This window comes from Lissotriton vulgaris, chromosome 5 (assembly GCF_964263255.1).
Source record: "Lissotriton vulgaris chromosome 5, aLisVul1.2, whole genome shotgun sequence".
Classification (NCBI taxonomy): Eukaryota; Metazoa; Chordata; class Amphibia; order Caudata; family Salamandridae; genus Lissotriton; species Lissotriton vulgaris.
Genome location: NC_141693.1, coordinates 681,426,108 through 681,444,870, shown reverse-complemented (window position 1 = coordinate 681,444,870; position 18,763 = coordinate 681,426,108). Strand labels below are relative to the sequence as shown.

The window sequence follows — 18,763 nt, the reverse complement described above, 5'->3', positions numbered from 1 at the left end:
CATGTTCAAGCCATGGTTAATGTTAACCGTTTCTTTTAACAGTGAGCACTCATATATATCCTTATCTTTAGCAAGACCAGCTGTTTTTTAAACCCCCAAAATGTCATCAGTGAAAGAAAATTGGTTGCATGGGATGCTCTTCCAAGTATCTAACAGGAACCGTGCAAGTCATCTAGAAACCTCAATCTGGTAATAGATTTTATGTTAATTACATGTATGTATTTTTGTCTGTCACAACCAGAGGTATAATTGTAGGCCTTTAATGGAGGTTTAGGAAGTGGGTTCCTATTATGAGCTGTGTTCTTTGCAAACAACTCTGATTCAAGTAAGGTCAACACACTTGGAGAACTAAAAGAGTTAAAAGCAATAATTCTGTGAGCCTCGCATTAACATAGTTCAAAATGCCCAATTTTAGGATTGATGGTACTGAATGTACTCTGGTCAAAATCAGACTTCAATAATGCCTTACAGCATACGCCTCTGACAAAAATACCGGCTATTAAAGGGAGTCTGTTAAGGCAGTGGACTTTAAAGACTTGCATGATGAAAGATGGGTATGAGGTATAAGAACATTCGACTCACTGATAGCAGAATGTTCTACTCTAAATTGTCTGCAACCATGCAACATTCCAATTATCCAGTATTTCACAATTCAAACCTGGACTGCAATCATCAGTATTCCATATTGTAAAATGCTGAAAGAACACCTCTTTTCCAAACCAATTCTAAATAAAAAGAAGGTACAAACGATAGAAGATAATCACGTACCTGTTGACCAGCAAGAAGTTCACCATCATGAACAGGACTGAGGGCACTGTCGAAGCGATGGCAAGGTAGCTTTCAAAATAGTTCTGTAAATAGCATAAAATACATCAATGAGGATACGAAACATGGTGCACACTGAATGCAAATCTAGGCACCAGTGATGCTCATTTCCCCTGTATTAGAACGTAGATGTGCAGTTGGAGAAATTCCTTGCATTGAAGACAACTAAAACTCAATTTTCATCGGAAAGTGACCTATTATTGACTCAATGTTTCGCAATTTAAACCACTGTGTCAATCGAGTCAGTGCCATGTAATGACTAAATGGAGAACTGTAGGCTAGAGGTCTTATTGCTGTTACTCTTCAGAAACAGCTATCCTGTAAGGAACTACATTTGGGAATCACGATACAGGGTCTTATATTTAGGATTGTGAGGGGGTTGGAGAATTCTCAATGAGGTTAAGGATATTTGTAATTTACAGCTAAATGTTGTCTTGATTTCAAGGAAAACTCCACTCCTCCAATAGCTCCTTTTTGGAATTGAGTTTAGTTGCCCCACTAGATGACACCAGTTTTACTTCTGCAAAGTTAAAGAGATAATTTGCCTGACCTATTACGGAAGATTTCCATCACATACACAAGGCTCCCTTACAGATTCCAGGACAACAGACAATTACAACATTAATTTGGAAATATGTAAGGATCCATTACTTGTCCCAGTCACGGATAAAAGTGCAAAAAGAACTGAATGTACTCAATACTAAAGAAATAGAGGACAGTAAAAACACAAAAAAGAAACAGCGATTAGATAAAATAAACTCCAGCGTTACCTCTTTAAAACAGAGCCCTAAGAGATATATCTGCCTCTAAAAAGAAAGGCAGGAAAAACATGTTGACCTACATTGATATTTCCAGGAAATTGTAACTATGTTTCTTGCAAAAAGAAAAACATCATGAGGCATAAGCAAATAAAAGCCAAGTGTTTCATGATATCATGACACTATTTACTTAGATTATTTATTAAATAACCTTTCTGGTTTATAATAACTATGTTAGATACAAAAAGTGACAGACAACTTCCTTAGCTTCAGTAATGCTCTTTCTGGTAGGGACCATCTAGCGCAGATTTCACATCCTTTGATTAATTACCAGGAGTCAGACTGGGTGGGGAAACGTTTTCAGCAGTAGCTCTGCATACCAGTGGGCGACACTGTGCAGCTTCGCACCAATACAGTTACAGAAGCTTTGCGCAGGTCTACCACGCCCGTGTGTCGATCTCAGTTGAGTTTTAGACCCCCTGATGCAGAGCCCCAAAAGTAAATTGGTGTGACCAGTGTGTAGATTCCTAGACTTGGATCTCATTAATGGACAGCGTCCACCCAGAGAACTGATAGGATGGGAGGGTCAGTGAAGAATCTGAACCCAGATACAATCTCTACCAGAGAGAGCAGTACAGAAGAAAAGTAACTTGCGCTTCAGATCGAGACATTTGGCCTCAGTTTCCTCACCTTTTGATATCTTAGCAGTAGCTATATGGTGGTGTGAATGGACTCGAAAACAGAAAGTCCTGTAAGACCAATGGGCAAAATGCCTCTCTCGGAGAACTTGACTATACAGATAGTAGTGCTTCGTGAACGCCAAATGGAGGGCGCCCACGTAGACTTCTGACAGATGTCTATGACAGGGACATCGTGTGCTAATACAGTGGTAGCAGCATGGACCCTGGTAGAATTAGTCCTTTCAGGGGCTGCTTTTTTTAACCAATGCAAAGTAAACATTAATACAGAGCACACTCCAGGGAGAAATGGCTCTCTTCTGCACAGTCTTGTCTTTTTCTCTCCAGCGAAACCCACAAATAGCTGATTGTCTAGCCAATGGTCTACAGTACAATCTATGCAGAAGCTTAATGCTCTCTTGCAGTCCAAAGGATGGGAGTCTCTCCTCCTCCTTAGAGGGGTGAGGATGACTACAGAACGCCAGCAAGGCGATGCTTTGGCAGACATGGAACAGCGCGACAACCTTAGGCAAGAAAGATTCTTGTGTTCATAAAACCAGTTTGCCTGGGAAGAACGTATCGTGCGGCGGGTTAACACGAAGAGCCTGAAGCTCACTCACACAGCGTCAATGTTATAGTGATGAGGAACTCGGTCTTGAGGGTGATTAGGTGCAATGGGCAGCTGTGACGTGGCTCAAAGGGAGTGCACATCAGAAACGTGAAGACCAAGAGAAGCCCCACTGCAGCATGACAAAGGGAGTGGTAGCAAGCAAATGTTGTACACCTTTCAAAAAGCAATTAACAACCTGAAATCTAAACAAAGATCGATCCAGTAACCGCAAAAAGGAGGAAAGAGCCGAAAAAATACCCCTTAACTGTTCCCATAGCAATGTCTTGTAGGGCTAAAGACAAATAAAAACAACAATCTGTCAGATAGTTTGACATGGCGGAGGTCAATCTGGTGTGCCATACCAAAGCACAATTTTGTCCCATACAACAGGCTCACAAAGATTTTGGTGAGGGATGCCTGGCTGCCAAAATGCCACAACTCAATCTCCAGGCATGAAGGTGGACACTGCACAGGCCCAGGTGCAAAACCCTGCCCTGCTGCTAGGACAGAGGTTCCTCCAGTTGGGTCAGCATGATCGAAGGACAGATGTTCAGGCCCAGGAGTTCCAGCTACCATCTCTCCATGCCCAATCCAGAGGCGCAACTAAGAGGACTTGGGCCCGGCGGGTCCGGATCTTCTTGAGAACTCAGGGCACGAGTAGTATCAACAGAAACGCATAGAGGAGTCCTAAGTTCTACTGGAGACAGAATGCATCTCCAAGCGAAAGACGCCTTGAAAGTTCCAACACGCACATGTTCTGGCGTTCTCAGTGGTGACAAACACATAGAGCCATGGTTCCACCAATTTGCGGAAGACACCTTGCACCACCTTCAGGTGTAACAGCCATTTGGGATCACCTTGGCACCAACAGCTGAACTCGTCCTCCAAGGTATTTAACTATCTTGCCAGGAAGTACACCACTAGGTAAAGTACTTGAAGGGTCAGCCACTTTTAGAGGTGGAAGACCTCCTGGCATAGGGGCCATGACTGCCTCCACCCCCCTGGTTTGCCACAGTACCACATGGCGGTGATGTTGTCCGAGAGCCGGTACCAGCCCCCCATTGATGAACAGAGTGAAGGCTTCAGCGCCAAGCAGATAGCCCTAAGCTCCAGAAGGTCGATATGCAACTGGGACTCCACCGGAGATCAGAGTTCTATGATCTCCACTTTTCCCAGGTAGCCGCAACAACCCAGAAGTGATGCATCAGTCACCACTGTAGGCTGTGAGTAAGGTAGAGAGAGGGGTCTGCGGCTGGCTCAATCATCTCATTTGGTTGGAGAGGTGGGGCAGACAGGCCCAGAGAGCTAGCTACAGCCTGCTCTCTTTGAACTGCTTGAGAGCGGAGTCTGCCAGGTCCCCCAACAGGCAAGTCCTATCGAGCGGCATGTCCATGAGGAAACTCTGAACGTCACATGAAAAACTGGTAGGCACAGCAAAGCGGCACAGCAAAGTGTGGTGGCGAATGGCAACACGGGTGCCAATAGCCTGCCAGATGGAATCGGGTGATGGCCAAGCCACAACAAATTGTGAACTTGGCTACTTATAGCCCATCCTGGATACTATGGGCAAAGACAGATTAGTGGTCTTCAGGATCATGAGGAAGACTTGATATACCGAGTCCCAAAGGGCATGGGAGTAGCCTCTATGGAGACAGCTGGCGCTCATCGAGAGGACAGCCAGACTGGTGAAAGCAAAAATTTGCTTCCCAAATATTTCTATTCACTTGGAATCACTATCGGGGGTGGGGGAGGGGGGTAATTGGTCGTTGTCAAAGATAAAAAAAACAAAAAACAATTCTGCCCCCTGGAAACAAGATTTACTTAAACTCAAGGATTACATTTTTACCTTTTCCATTGAGGGAAATGATAGCTAAATACCCTTAAATATGTAAGATTGTGGGTGAGCTCTGACTCACTGGGAACGTCACATCTGTAACTATAGGTTCCCATTTATTTCCAGACCCTTTATGAAGATTTGTAGGAAAGTGCTAGAATCCAAATCCTGAGGCAATATGAGACCTGAAATAATCAGAGAGGTTATTGTTAAAGGTCTAATTTCATGAGACACTGCAATAATTTACTACTTGTTCGCATGGCACTAAAAAAGGACAATCGGATTTCGAAAGCATCCCTTACCTTGGATGAGGAGATAATTCATACAATTCCACACCACTGTATTCCACTTCAACTAATCAAATCCTATTACTTACACGTGCAAAGGAGGAATTATTAAAAATATATCTCGTCAGGCGTGTAATTAACAACTGCATCACCCGCTGTCATTTTAGAAACAGTATTCTGATGCGAGTGCTCTGTTCTTTTCATATTTTTATTTAATTTTATTACATTATGGCAGACTTACGTTGGAGTAAGAGTTAAGGACACTTAATCACGGAGCCAGGAGTATGAATAATTACGATTGAATTGGTGAGAATTATGATTATTTTTGTTTTGACTAATTGGAATTAGGACTTGGGCTTTGCATGAACTTAAGTGTGGGATCCGAACGATTCAAATAAAGGAATATTGACTAGGGATGAATTCCATGTTTATGATTATAGGATGGATATAAGATTACTTGAACCACATCATTGTTCGCATAAAAAGAAAAAAGAAATGTTTTAAATGTCTAAATGTCAGCTATGTACTATATAAGGGTTCCGGTTTTAAAAATCAAAAAAACAGTAGGAGAATATTCACAACGATTACTTGGGTTGGAATTGAGTTGTATTTGATTATAAATCCATTACATGAAATGACAGTTTATCTCTATATACAGGTTCCGTTTTGAATAAGACTGGGGTGAAGAATGTATTATTGCGCAAAGTGAAGTAGGATGCAGTATCAGCATTTATAAGCTGTATAATTTGATGAGGTATGATCATTTCGGATTGAAGGGTGTAATGTTTGAATATTATGTGACTTGGAAAAGCATGGGGGATAATGTTGACAAGGTGGGTGGATAATGTATTATAAGATTTCAGTTTAGAGTGTTAAATAGGCAAGATGATCATGGTTATCCAAAAATTGGTTTAATATTATTATTATAATATTGTTCTCATGGAAAGATAAATAGTTATTTGCTAATATACTAAAAACTGAATTGTGATTCTTTGTTCTTTGCTTTACAGCTGTGATGATGTCCTAAGGAGGACAAAACGCTTAAGCTGTTCTTGAATTAAGGCCGTTCTTTTTGTGTTAAACTTTTGATCTGAATGAAATAATCATTGCATTGGATTGATGAACATTTATGTTGGAAATTGGATTTTGAAATTATCTTGCCTCGAACTGTGAAGATTTTTTTTTGACGAATAAAGAAATTGAAAACAAAAACTCTGACACAATCTTTAATATTTGATTGGTGATTCTTTGTAGACTAGACGCTCCTTCCATCACTATTCTTGTTTTTGGCACGTTCTTGGTCTCAACGGCGGGCCATAGGCAGTGGAGCGCCCAAACTAACAAGAACTTTATTGGACTATTATAGAAATATCTCACTAGTGCATACTAAGTATCACCCTCACCGTTGTTTAGTTATTGGAAATGTTTAAAGAGCTCTGCCAGCATATCACTTGGGCTTCGCATCTTTCTGTTCTGAAGCTAAATAACTACTTCCAACACCACCTCCAGAGTTATAGCCTCTTCTAGGCAGGCTGCCCGTTCTTCTGTCAATTAAGGAATGCAAGGTCTAGATTTTTAAGGAAGCTTCGTGTATCTTTGACTCAATTGCGCTCTGTCCTGTAAAGCTCCTGGTAATGGTCAGTAAAAACTTGAACCAACCGGCCAGACATATCTCAGTCGTGTCTCTCTCTTCCACAGTGTTATCTTAATCCTGTTCCCCATTTCCAGCCATTTGCATACTTTGTCTGCATGAGGGGAAAAAGTATGTTTTGCCATTGTGTGCAAGCCTCTACTTGGCTGGATAAACTAGCATGCATCTGATGTCCATGTCTCTCGCCCTGATCTTTACTCTCTCAAGTATTTTTGGGAGTCTCCACATTTTGTACCTCAACTAGAAAAATACAGATTGTTTGTCATTCACATGCTAATACTAGCTTTCCTTACATGCTGAAGGACTGCATCTTTGTTTTTGCAACCTTGTCCATCAGTAGCGCCTGGGGGATGAAAGGAGGGGAGGGGCAGCTGTGTCAAAGGACAGTGGGCCCTTTAAGTGCTGAAGAATGCTGACAGCCCTCTGGTTTGAGGAACATCTGTATTCATTTTCTCAAGAACTGTACTGTGAGTTGGTCCTCCACCCACTCAGGAAATCTCCTAACTCGTTCAGGCTCCCAGAGGGCTCATGAACAGAGGTCATGGACAGCATGTTAGCCTCCATGCCCATTCCCATGTCCACCCCCGAGGGCCTGCCCAGTAACAACAACTCTCAATCACTCCTGTGGTCTCTTGCACCGTGTTGTGTCTGGCTTGTTGTAGGCCACACTGACTGAAGGTCCACAGTTTGCCTAAGGCCATCTTTTTCACAATGACAAATGTCTACCACAGCAGCCCTATTGCCTATACTCTTATCGTGGTTCAGCTGCACTCTTAATCTCCCTCACTTTGGGTCCTGATGTGTACCCGCCTCAAGCTCCCATGTGCCTGTTAGAAACTGTTATGTTTTCTCAGTCTTTATTAGAGGAGATGGAGAAGGAAAGGCCCAACGCCCCAGCCTCGCGTTCAAAACACACCAAATAAGCTGCTTTTTCTCAGTCCGCTTTTCATTTTTGTTTGCTTTGGTCACACTTTCTCCTCGATATGGTAGCTTTTTTAGCAAGGTTTGCTGCAGGATGTTGACAAATATTGAAGGGGGCCTCCTGGGGCTTCCCTTACAGCATCTTGTCGACCATCTTGACAATTGTACAAAATAGTGGCCAAGGGCCTGAAGGGTGTATATGATCTTCCACAATATTGAAAAAGGAACGGAGGGGATGCGTCCTCCCAACTAAATATCAACACATCCCAAAAATATCCTGCCCAACAGAAAATAACTGGGCACAGTTCTCTAGTCAGGACGTCTCTTCAGATGTCACTATCTGGGAGCAATTCCTTTTTGTATGGTAACCCTCTCACTCTCTAGTAGTGGCATGCTTCATCATCGGGTCACCCTGGCTCCTAAAGACCAGGGTGGGCTCAACCGTATTCCAGGGAGCACTTTGGAGAACAAGACCAGGGGCGTTAGAGATTAAAAATCCACTAATCCATAATTTAAATAGTTGCTATAATTAGCGCAATAGAGGAGATGATGATGGTGAAATACATTTGATCAGTTCATTCTTAGTGCAAGAATTTGTTTTAGAAGTTAAAAAGTAATTTCATACAAAATCCAACAATTGAGATCACAATTACTCATCTCAGTTTGACTCCACTTTTGCTTCGGCCCACTAAAACGGGGGGGGGGGCAAAGAGGGGAAAAGAACACAGGCACAAGGTTAAGAAGCAAAAAGGGACACAAGTAAGGAAAAAGAGTTGAGGAGAGACAGAGAGTCATCAGAGACTAAAGTGATCACAGATGGGGAATAGGATGTAATGGAAACCTTCCACAGACAAAGTAGTTTTATGGAGGTGGGGCGAAGAGAGGATTGCTTAGTATGTCTTTCCCAAGTAAATGGCAAACAAAACTAAAAATGTCCTCAGTGTAAGCCACAGTGATCCCATCTTTTGTTGAATGTGCAGCACTTAAATTGGGAACAGAGAGCAGGCAGCATCAATTTTACCACATTATGATCTGGTGGCACTGCTTCAGTCAAACAGAAAGTATGTTTATGCAAATACAAGACAGCAAAATGAGTTATATCTCTAGAAAGGAGGTCCACTGATTAAGTGAACTGATAAGTGCAGGGTACACTCCACACTCAGCCTACATTTAGGCTGCAATCTTGACTAGATTTTGACATTTTAGTGCGGGCGGACGACACGCGATCCACGCACAAAGGGCGAGGAGCCCGAAAGGAAACTTTGCGGAGCTGTGGACCATCGGCCTTCTCTCGGGGCCGCCGCCATCTTTTTCCCATCACGCAAGGCGCAGCGGGATCCCCGGCCTTGCTTTGCGGACCTGTGGCACACCGGAGACAGAATAGGATCTTCTCAAGTCCAGCGATAGGCAACATGTAACAAACAATCATTTAATTACAGCGAGAGCAATACGATTTTGTAAACAAAGTCTTGTGTATGACATAGGTTGCAACTGATGGAATCTAACCCATACCAATATGGCGCTCACGCCGCATAGCATACCGACTTGAGCTATAGCACAAAGTCCGTCGTCTATTATCTCAACTCCGCGATTTGGCGGAGTACGCAGAGTTTTAATGGCGTTCAGCCGGTACTCGGGGAAACACGGCGACCGAAAGGCAGCGGTTTTTTAGACACGGAGAGAAGTTTTGGCATACCAGGTACGCAATATCTTGCACAATAGAGTAATTTAGAGCCTCCGACAGGCGCACAAAAATAATATAGTAAAAAACTTTTTTCTCACCATGCAGATAAATATCATTGGTGAAGACAAGGTATGGGCATTTAGACCAATCGTTTGAGTAACATAGTTTTCTAGTGGTATAAGTGCGGTCCTGATAGGTATCATCTTTTTATTTCAGAGAGCTCAGATCACGCATATCAGGTATGTTTCTGCAGACTACAAAGTTTTATTTTAGTTGAGACTCGAGGTTTGGCATATAATCAATACATGTTATTTACCATCCTTTTCAGTGATCTACACAGAGTAACATTGAGTGAGGCGAACACACATGCACTACGGCTACTACAGATACCAGGTATGACTATATCACACAGTCCAGTTATACACCCCCATGAACTACTTCAGAAATGAATCTTACACATCTCCATATGTTTTTTATTACAGAGTCGCCCCTGATGAAGGCACCGTAGAGGTGCCGAAATGCATTGGGCTCACTTGTAAACTTATGATAATTGAATGGATATATATACGCAATGCCAAAGAATTGAATATGTAAAAATGTAACAATGTTTGTACAATTGAGAAAATGAATCAAATGCTTGTGTTATGAATAATGAAAATAACAAACAAGTAGGTTCTTTGATACAAAAGATGCAATAACCTAAAATAAAAATAAGAATAAAAGCAACAATAGTAGCACAACAGAAAGTGTGTTATGAGTGATTAAGGTGCGGAGCACCAAGTGAACAGTGCACGATTAGGTGGGTCCAAAAACCCATCATAACCACTTCAGACTTCACAGGAATGACTACCCTGATTAATCGTAGCACCATTGGAGAAACAGAATAATTTGATCAAAAATAACGGAGTGCTCCTCACGGTCTCTATTTCCTCATACACCGGAGACAGAGACACATTGGATTGGGAGGCGCCCAGCGGGATCCCCGGCCTCGCTTCGCGGACCGGCGGCACACTGGAGACGGAGACACTTTGGATTGGGGGGGTGGGAGTCTGCCCTGGCCCTCGGCCTTCAAAACATGCCTGAATCAGCGGCAACAAGGGAGGAGCGCGACTGACAAGGACACCAACGTGGTGGACACTTCCCCCCCAACGAACAGAGGCCACCCCCCAACGAACACAAAGGCTAACCAGACTATCTGGCCATGCCGCCCTCCTGCACTGGCGCGGAAAGAACCCGGTCCCTCCACTTGAAGCACCACGACGAGAGTGGCAATGGGGACTGGCCGCAGGCAACGACGGGACTTGCCGCGGGCCACGACGGCCTTTTGCATCATTGGATTGGATCCAGCGAGATTTCTGCTGGGACTGTCGAGGTGAGGGGTTTATCGGGTCCACTCAACTGAGCCCCGACCCGAAGCAGCGACCAGAGGACCAGTGGGGATCGGCGGAGAGGGAAAACAGAGAGCTGGCACCCAGGCGGTGGCTGTGACGGAGAGAGGACTCTCTTTAAGCTGATGACATCTTGCTGTGCCTGTCGGACCCGGTCACCTCTGTGCGGGCCCACTCCATCGAATTACACAACTTTGCTCAGGGGTCAGGCTTCAAAATTAATACAGACAAATCCTTGGCTCTCAGCCTCTCCCTATCCTCACACACTCTCACCCACCTCCAAGAGGAACATCCGATGTAGTGGTCAACTGACGCAATCCCGTATTTAGGCATTCTGCTAGCGCCTACCATCCAAACCACTTCTGACATTAACTATTCCCACCTCCGCAGCCGTGTTCGAAGGAGCTGAACAGATGGAAACATTGCACAATCTCCTGGTTAGGTAGGATAGCAGCCGTTAAAATGACCATACTCCCTCAAATACTGTACTTGTTCCAGACCCTCCCCTTCATACCCCCTTGGGGTGGATCCAACAGACACAAGCGGACCTGTTGCGCTTTATATGGCATGGCCGTAAGCCGAGCTTTCGCCACCAGGTCGCAATTCCTCCACGGGAATAGGGGGATAGGGGTGCCCGACCTTCAGTCCTACTTCCATGCTGCCCAGCTTAGATATCTGGTAGAATGGCAGAGGCTAGAACCAGAAAAGCACTGGCTGTTTCAGGACCAGGCGGTAGCGGGCAGGCCACTACGGGGGGTCCCCTTTCTCCACAAGCGTCATCACCCAGCTAACCTCTACGCGTCATACATCATGGGCACCATCTAAGAATCCTGGAATCGCACTAACTCTCACGCACAACTGACCACATTTCCATCACCCCTCACGCCGCTGTGGGACAATCCAGGATTCCAACCTGGCACAAAGGCCCGAGCCTTCCAAGCCTGGAGCTCCTCCCCCTGTAGGTCCCTAGGACACCTCTTTGATCTGGAAGGAATTATCCCGTTTCCACAGATGAGGAAACATTACGACCTCCCCGAAACGGAACGCCTGGCATATCTCCAGGTCCGGCATTGGGCATTGCATCCACACATTAAACCGCATGCACAACGGCTGCTATTTCCATACGAAAAGTGGCTGAATACTCGCACCTCTGATAAGAGAATCATCTCAGACATCTATAACATGCTCTTAAGCCCCAACACACACACCTACAATGCAGGGCGTGCTAGATGGGAGAGAGACCTGGGAAGATCTCTTACCCACAAGGAATGGTAGGGCATCTACTATGGGGCACGGCATTCGGCGTACCATATGGGCCTCACAGAGACACTGACCAAAATATTTACCTACTGGTACTATACACCGGAACACATACACCGCTTTGACCCACGTCGCAGTGATCTATGCTGGAGGGAATGTGGGGAGAGGGGTACACTGGAGCATGTCATTTGGGGTTGCGCCTGCATACAGCCATATTGGCCGCAGTGCCTCGATGAAATAGATCTACATCTAGACACCCAACTCCCTCGATTTCCCTCATACATACTCTTAGGTCTCCCTAACCCCTTAATGTATCCACTCAAGTCCCGACGGTACGTTTGATAGCGATTGCCTTGGGAGCGGCTTTGCAGAATATCCTGATTCATTGGCGCACCACCCAACTCCCTACGCTTTCTGGCTGGCTTCAGCGGCTCTGGATGGTGTTGGGATTGGAGAAACTCACACTCACACTAGCCGGGAGGGGGTTGCATTTCCCGGAGCTTTGGTGGCCCTTCCTGGCACTCCTAGAGTCCGAGTTTCGAGAACTGACGTGCCCCAGAGACCTCCGGCTTCTCCGTCTCCCTGATACGCAGATACCAGAAGATAGCTCCATGAAGAGGTGCAAACGACACCGTTGATCACAGGGCTGTTTTTCCCTCACTTCACTTCCCTTTCATATTTTTCTTTTTCGGTGGACGAGGGGGGGTGGGATGGGGGGGACTCAGGGTGGAGGGTTGGTTGGGGGCATTTTTCTCTTTGTTTTTCCTTTTTTTGTTAGTATTGCCTTTGATGACCCGCTCCATGCTTATTACCAGTAGGTAATGTCAATCATTTTGAACTAGTTGTCTCATTTGTATGTTGCCAAGGGAGCTGAGGGTCTTGTTTGTTGTTCTCTGTGAACTCTTTTGAAACTAACAAATAAAAAGATTTAAACCATAAAGGAAAAGCACCATAACTTTTGCTAGTGACAAATGTTATTGCTTTCAAAATCTGTGACACAGAAAAAAGATGGCACAGAAACAGGATGTCAAAAGTCACTGATAGAGCAACACCATCTGTGGTTCCGTATAGACGCTAATTCAGCACTGAGCAAACACGACTTGGAGAACTAAAGGGAAGAGAGCAGTCAGGAAGAGCAGGAAGGAAATGGAATGAAGAAATCACCCTGCAGATATCAGTCAAATGCACTACGGGAAGGAGTTCACTAATAAATTCACAGACTGACGTTGTGCAAAAATGGATAATATGACATAACACTGCATTGTAAAACAGAGAATAAATATGTAGAAAACCTGCCTCAATACCACAAGTTGGGAATACCAGCTATATATGTTTTAGAAAAGGCGAGATATAAAGCTAGTTAAGGTAGTTTGACTTTTTCTGTCCTATACCTTGAATTAAATTAATCTGCATTAACTTCAAGAATTTTACCTTACATTTGAATGGGAGGAGCAACACAATTCACTTCCTCTAAAATAAAGTTAAAAGACAACATAAGCAGGCCAATGGAAGGGAGAAAGAAAAAGTAGTCTCGAAGAGTATTCAGCTTAGCACAGGAGCTATAGTTCAGCGTTATTCAATACAAAACTGTGAAGCGCTTAGAGACCCCTGGGTGATTCTATAAATCCAAATACAAAATACAAAGCCACTGAAAGCGGATAGCACAGTTTGTAGGCGAACAAAGTGGATTGCTAATGCTGTGCTAATGCTTTTGGGGTGCTAGGAAATGTATTGTGTATAGTATGTTGTGCGCACCCTGTTTTTGAGACCTCTAGATATGGTTTGAGGTGCCAGGCCTTCCACAGCTGTGCAGCACTTAGTGCCAGCTGGAGCGTTTAGGCCCTGTTGTGATTGTCCTCAGCTGCCCAGCAAGTAGCGGGCAGCTACAACGCTTAGGTTTGCGCAGATGGCGCACCCCTGCCTGGCGCTGCATTGGCAGCGCACCCTGAGATGCTGGACACAGGGCATTTGAGACCCTTTGGAGCTGGCCAGTTGGGCACGGGGGGGGGGGCTGGTAGATGGATAGGGCACAAGGCCCTAATGCGATTTATGTGCTAATGCTTCAGGTTGCTAGGAAGTGTATTGAGTATAGTATGTTGCGTGCACCCTGTTTTGAGACCCCCCTGAGATCCGAACTGAGAAAAACAACACTAGAAACAAAAAGAAGACTGCTCCATATACCAATGCAAAAACATCCTGCAAAACGGGCAGACATCTTCAAATGGCACATTAATCATTAGTAACCCCTCAAATTCGGAAACAGACACCTGGAAACTTTGGGAACAAGCTCGTTAACAAGAAAAACACCATATTCCCCACAACTCTAAAATTAGCACTAATCAGAATTATTAGCAAAAATTTTTACTTGTCCCCGGACATTATTTGGATTTTCTTGTCCCCGGGCTTCGAATGATCGGGAGCGTTTTACGCTGTGGCCGCCGTTCCTACCGGTCATAGCAACACAAGACTTCTGGCGTAACTCTCACCCAGCGTTTTAACCTCAAGATGGCGCCTGTGAAGAAACTGACCTGCTTTTTTAATGCCTCGCAGCAGATCCATGGGAACCTTTTACCGAACTACCTACCCCCTTCCCCTCCCTGCTCTACTCCTCTCCTCTTTTCTGATACTAACCTTTGCCCCCACCTGTCCTTGCCCTAGTCCCCACCCTGTTTACCTGTGAATTTCCTGCGTCATATGAGAGCTAGCTATTTTGTCTGATGCCCGATGGAGCTACCTGGTTTTTCTATATAGGTGAGACAGGTCGGGATTCCCTCCTTGGACGTCACCTAGCCAGTCGGTCTTTAGCCAGTCTTCCTTTCGTCTCTTCTGTCGTCTCTTCCCACTTCCCCCCTCTATTTATATCTCTCCTTCTCCCCTCTCTCAAAGTAATGAGACAGAACTTTTTTGTCTGATACCCGATGGAGTTTCCTGGTTCAGCAATAGGTGAGATGGGCCGTGGATTCCCTCCTGGGTCCTCACCTACCCAGTCGGTCTTTAGACAGACTTTCTTTTCGTCTCTCCTAATTGTCTCTTCCTTTATCCTCCCTTTACCACCTCCCCTGCCCCTCCACTACTTCTCTCTCTCTCCTCTCCTAATTCTATTGCCTATTTTTCTGGGATTTATTGTGTAATTGTTGAACTTTTTCTGTTACATTGTTGATTCTCATGTAAAGCGCTCTGATACCTCCGGGTCTAGCCAGCGCTATATAAACTCTTTAAATAAATAAAAATAAATACAATATTTTGGCTGAATATTTTACTGCTAAAGTACTAATCAGGAAATGTTAGACCTGGCACCATTGGCGTGGGTCTCCCTTCCATTTTAGTTGTTGCCTCATGTGTTTTTGCTGGTATAAGATGCTTTGGGCACTGTGTCACTGCTATCCAGTGCCACAGTGCAAGTAATCCCTACTGTAAATTGATGTACTAATCGGTAAATCCAGATGTAGGTGGCACTGAAAACAGTGCCACAGGCCATTATCGATTCGTTATTTACCATGTAATTCTATTGCATGGTAAATAACGAATACCTGTGTACATGCACATCTGTGCATGTACACCTGTGCCATGTGGCACACATACATGCTAAGTTGAACCTGAACCTTGAATAGGGCTGTGCCTGCCTTTCACAATGCTGGCTCCACCTCCTGGGGAGCGGCTGATGTCTCTGCCCTGCACACTGAAAGCAGAGAAGGAGTCCTGTAAACAAAGTGCTCCAGGACTGTACTTGCCTTCCACAATGCTGGCTCCACCTCCTGTGGGGCGTCTGATGTGCATGCCCTGCACTGTGAAAGGAAAGGAGAAGTCTGGTAAACAGAGTGCTTCAGAACTGGGTTGGACTGGGCAAAGGCCCCTCTCCCCTCAGAGAACAAAGGATTTTGGGGTATAAATATTGGGACCCTGATCCAATGAAATTAGATCACTTTGGACTACAAGAAGAAACCTTTACTGAGGAGAGGAACCTAAAGAAACTGAGGAGAGACTATTCCCAAGCTGAAGTGCTGCTTGGAGGATTGGCCTGCAGTGGTTGCCTTACTGCCAAAGGAGAAAGGAACTTTGTGTACTTTGCTTTCAACTTGTGAAGGATCTCCAAGGGCTTGGAAAAGAGCTTGACTCCTGCTGAAGTCTCAGGGACAACAGACTTCAACCCCCAGCTCCCCAGATTTCTTTGGAAGTGCCTGCTGCTGTTTGGGGCCTTCTCAGGGACTGCGTGTCGCAAGGAGCTGGAAGCGCGACTCAACGAGAAGAAGTGTTTCGCCGTCGCAGTGCCTACCGTCGCAACGCCGAAGGAGGGTGTCACCGCTGGAACTGTCGCACTGCACCGCATCCGAGAGAAGTGTGCCGCAACGAAGAGGAAGCGTGTCGCTGCTGCCGTCGCAACTCCGAAGGAGGGTGTCGCCGCTTTAGTTATCACACTGCACTGCATCAGGAGGAGAATCTCGCAACAAGGTCGGAGCGTGTCGCCGTCACTGTGCCTGCCGTCGCAACTCCGAAGGAGGGTGTCGTCGCTGGAACTGTCGCATCGAGCGGAAGCTTCACGCATCTTGGGAGAAAAATGTCGCCGCTGGAGCTGTTGTCGTCGCATCGTAAGGGTGTCGCCGCTGCAGTCCACACATCGAACCGAGAACTTCTCGCATCCCCGAGAAGCGTGCAGCATCTGGAAGATCTTCACGTCTTTAGTTCTTTGTATCTGAACTTTGTCGTATTTCCCATCACTGCGACATTGCTTGTCGTGGAAGCGCAACGCAACTTACGGTACATTGAAGCAGAGTGTCTCATCTAAGAACTGAACTGAACTAAGCTTAAATCTACCATCTCAAAGTAATCATAGTGTGTATTTCTGTTGTTTATGGCCTTGTGGTAACTCTATATAAAAGTCTACTTATTTTTTATATAAAACCTGTGTGGTGTCCATTTGTATGTAGTGTTGTCACTGGGTTACTGTATGTGGTCACAACTGTTTAACTTACAATGCCTCTGAAATAAAGCCCTTCTGCTCGTGCTAAGCTACCAAGGGGGTGAGCAGAAGTTATTTTAGGAGTGTAATCCCCTTATCCTAACTAGAGGAAAGGGTCCCTATTTGTCACAAGTACCTACCTGGGCCAACTAGAGACCCCCAAATCTAACAGGAAACAAACACTTACAAAGGCAACCTGGCCTCGGCAGGGTGGAACAAGTTTTTTTCCCCACAAACCACCATATGCTTGCAATAAAGATGTAAAATCAAAAACAAGCATTTGAAATGCAGTCAGTCTGGCATTTGTAAATGTTAGAGCTATTACCGTTCTAAATTATAATGTTTTTTTATTTATGTGCATTAAGAACAAAGCGAAAGGAAGACGGCGAAAAAACGGGCTAGAGCAAAGGAAAGAAAAAAGTTATATGGTGATTTAGAGGGCAGAGGGAGAGAGAGTGTGAAAGACCGAGCGAGAGAGGAAAGTAAGTGCATGTGTTGACATGGTTGACAATCAAACTTTGTTAAAGCACCAAACACAGAGAGAGGGAAATCCACATCTTGCATTGATGCCATCGTCTAGTGCGCAAATTTGGAGGTTTTCGGGTGTTCTCACCCCTTATGCCCACATGGCTCATTAGCGTAAACAGTAACTGCCGCAGATGGGTCAGCACTTCAGACCGCAGAACTGGCTTCCTCAGCACCATTATCGGCTCTTAACACTGCACCTTCTGTCTGTGCTGAAACAAAGGCGGGAATGGAAGACCCCTTCGCCTGCTCCCAGGGGTAGCCACGTACACCTGATAGCAGGGCACTTACTGAAGAATAATATCTGTGTTGATGGAAAGGGGAGGGGCCTGGCTCTATATTGCCTCAAGGCTTTAAGCACGTTACTGAAAACTACTGCACCAGCTTTTTAGTCAAGGGATGCCTCTGATATTTATTCGTTAATGCTTATCTTTCGTATGTTCACATCGTGTTCTGCTTTTGCTGCGAAACAGGATGCCAAACAGCATAACTGGAAAGCCAGAAAAAACTTGATTTTAACAACAGGGTCATGCGACCGGCAAGAAACAGGTATGCATCTATAAATCAGATAACTCAAAAAGAAGGGATCTGATCGTGAGCAATCAAAAAGACCAATGGCGAATGAAAGAAAAAGAAAAATACACAGGCAAAGACAATGAAGTTACAATACATCAGTGTCAACCAAAGGTTTACAGTTAGATTTGTCTGTCTTGCACACAGGAAAAGGGGAGCAAAACATTTCTTCCTCAAGACACCGACCCCAAGTATATAAACCTGCTTAGTTCAATAAGCAGCAAGGCAATTTGCCCCTGTGTAAAGAGTTGTTCTAGCTGTCGCGCCAAAGGAAAAAAAGGCGGGCGTCTGCCATTGTTTAAGATCAAGTGTGGCGCGCTGCGCTTGTTTTTAAAACATCAGTGTCACCCAAAGGTTTACAGTTAGATTGGACTCTCTTGCACACAGCGAAAGGGGAGCAAATCATTTCTCCCTCAAGACACCTAATCCAATGTACCTAAAAACAGTATAGGCGAGGCCAACTTACCCCCTGAGTTCAACAAGCAGCGAGCCAATATCCTCCTGTGTAAAGAGTTGTGCAAACAACCAAGCCGAAGAATAGAAAGGCATGCAGCTGCCACTGTTAACATCAAGCGTGGCTTGCTGCGCTTGTGTGAAATAAAAATAATATAAAAAAAACAGTTGGGTGAGCTGCACAAACAAAAAGAAAGGCGCATGGTCGCTATTGTCTCTGCTTGCTTTCTAGCATGGGCGGAGTGGGCTGCGGTAAGTCGATCCTATATAGTGCAATCCTATGCACTGACAGAGAGCGCCTTTGTGAAACGTATATAAACAGTTCGGCGAGCCACCGCGCCAAACAAAAGAAAGGCGTCT

General features: G+C 44.9%; 1 protein-coding gene across 1 annotated transcript in view; it reads right to left on the bottom strand.

The window, feature by feature from the left end:
- SLC29A3 (solute carrier family 29 member 3) overlaps positions 1 to 18,763 on the bottom strand; it is a 304,230-nt gene that overhangs the window by 150,789 nt on the left and 134,678 nt on the right. The window contains exon 3 of the mRNA XM_086922116.1: positions 769 to 851. Coding sequence (XP_086778242.1) covers positions 769 to 851 — 83 coding nt within the window. The remainder of the gene's footprint in view (positions 1 to 768; positions 852 to 18,763) is intronic.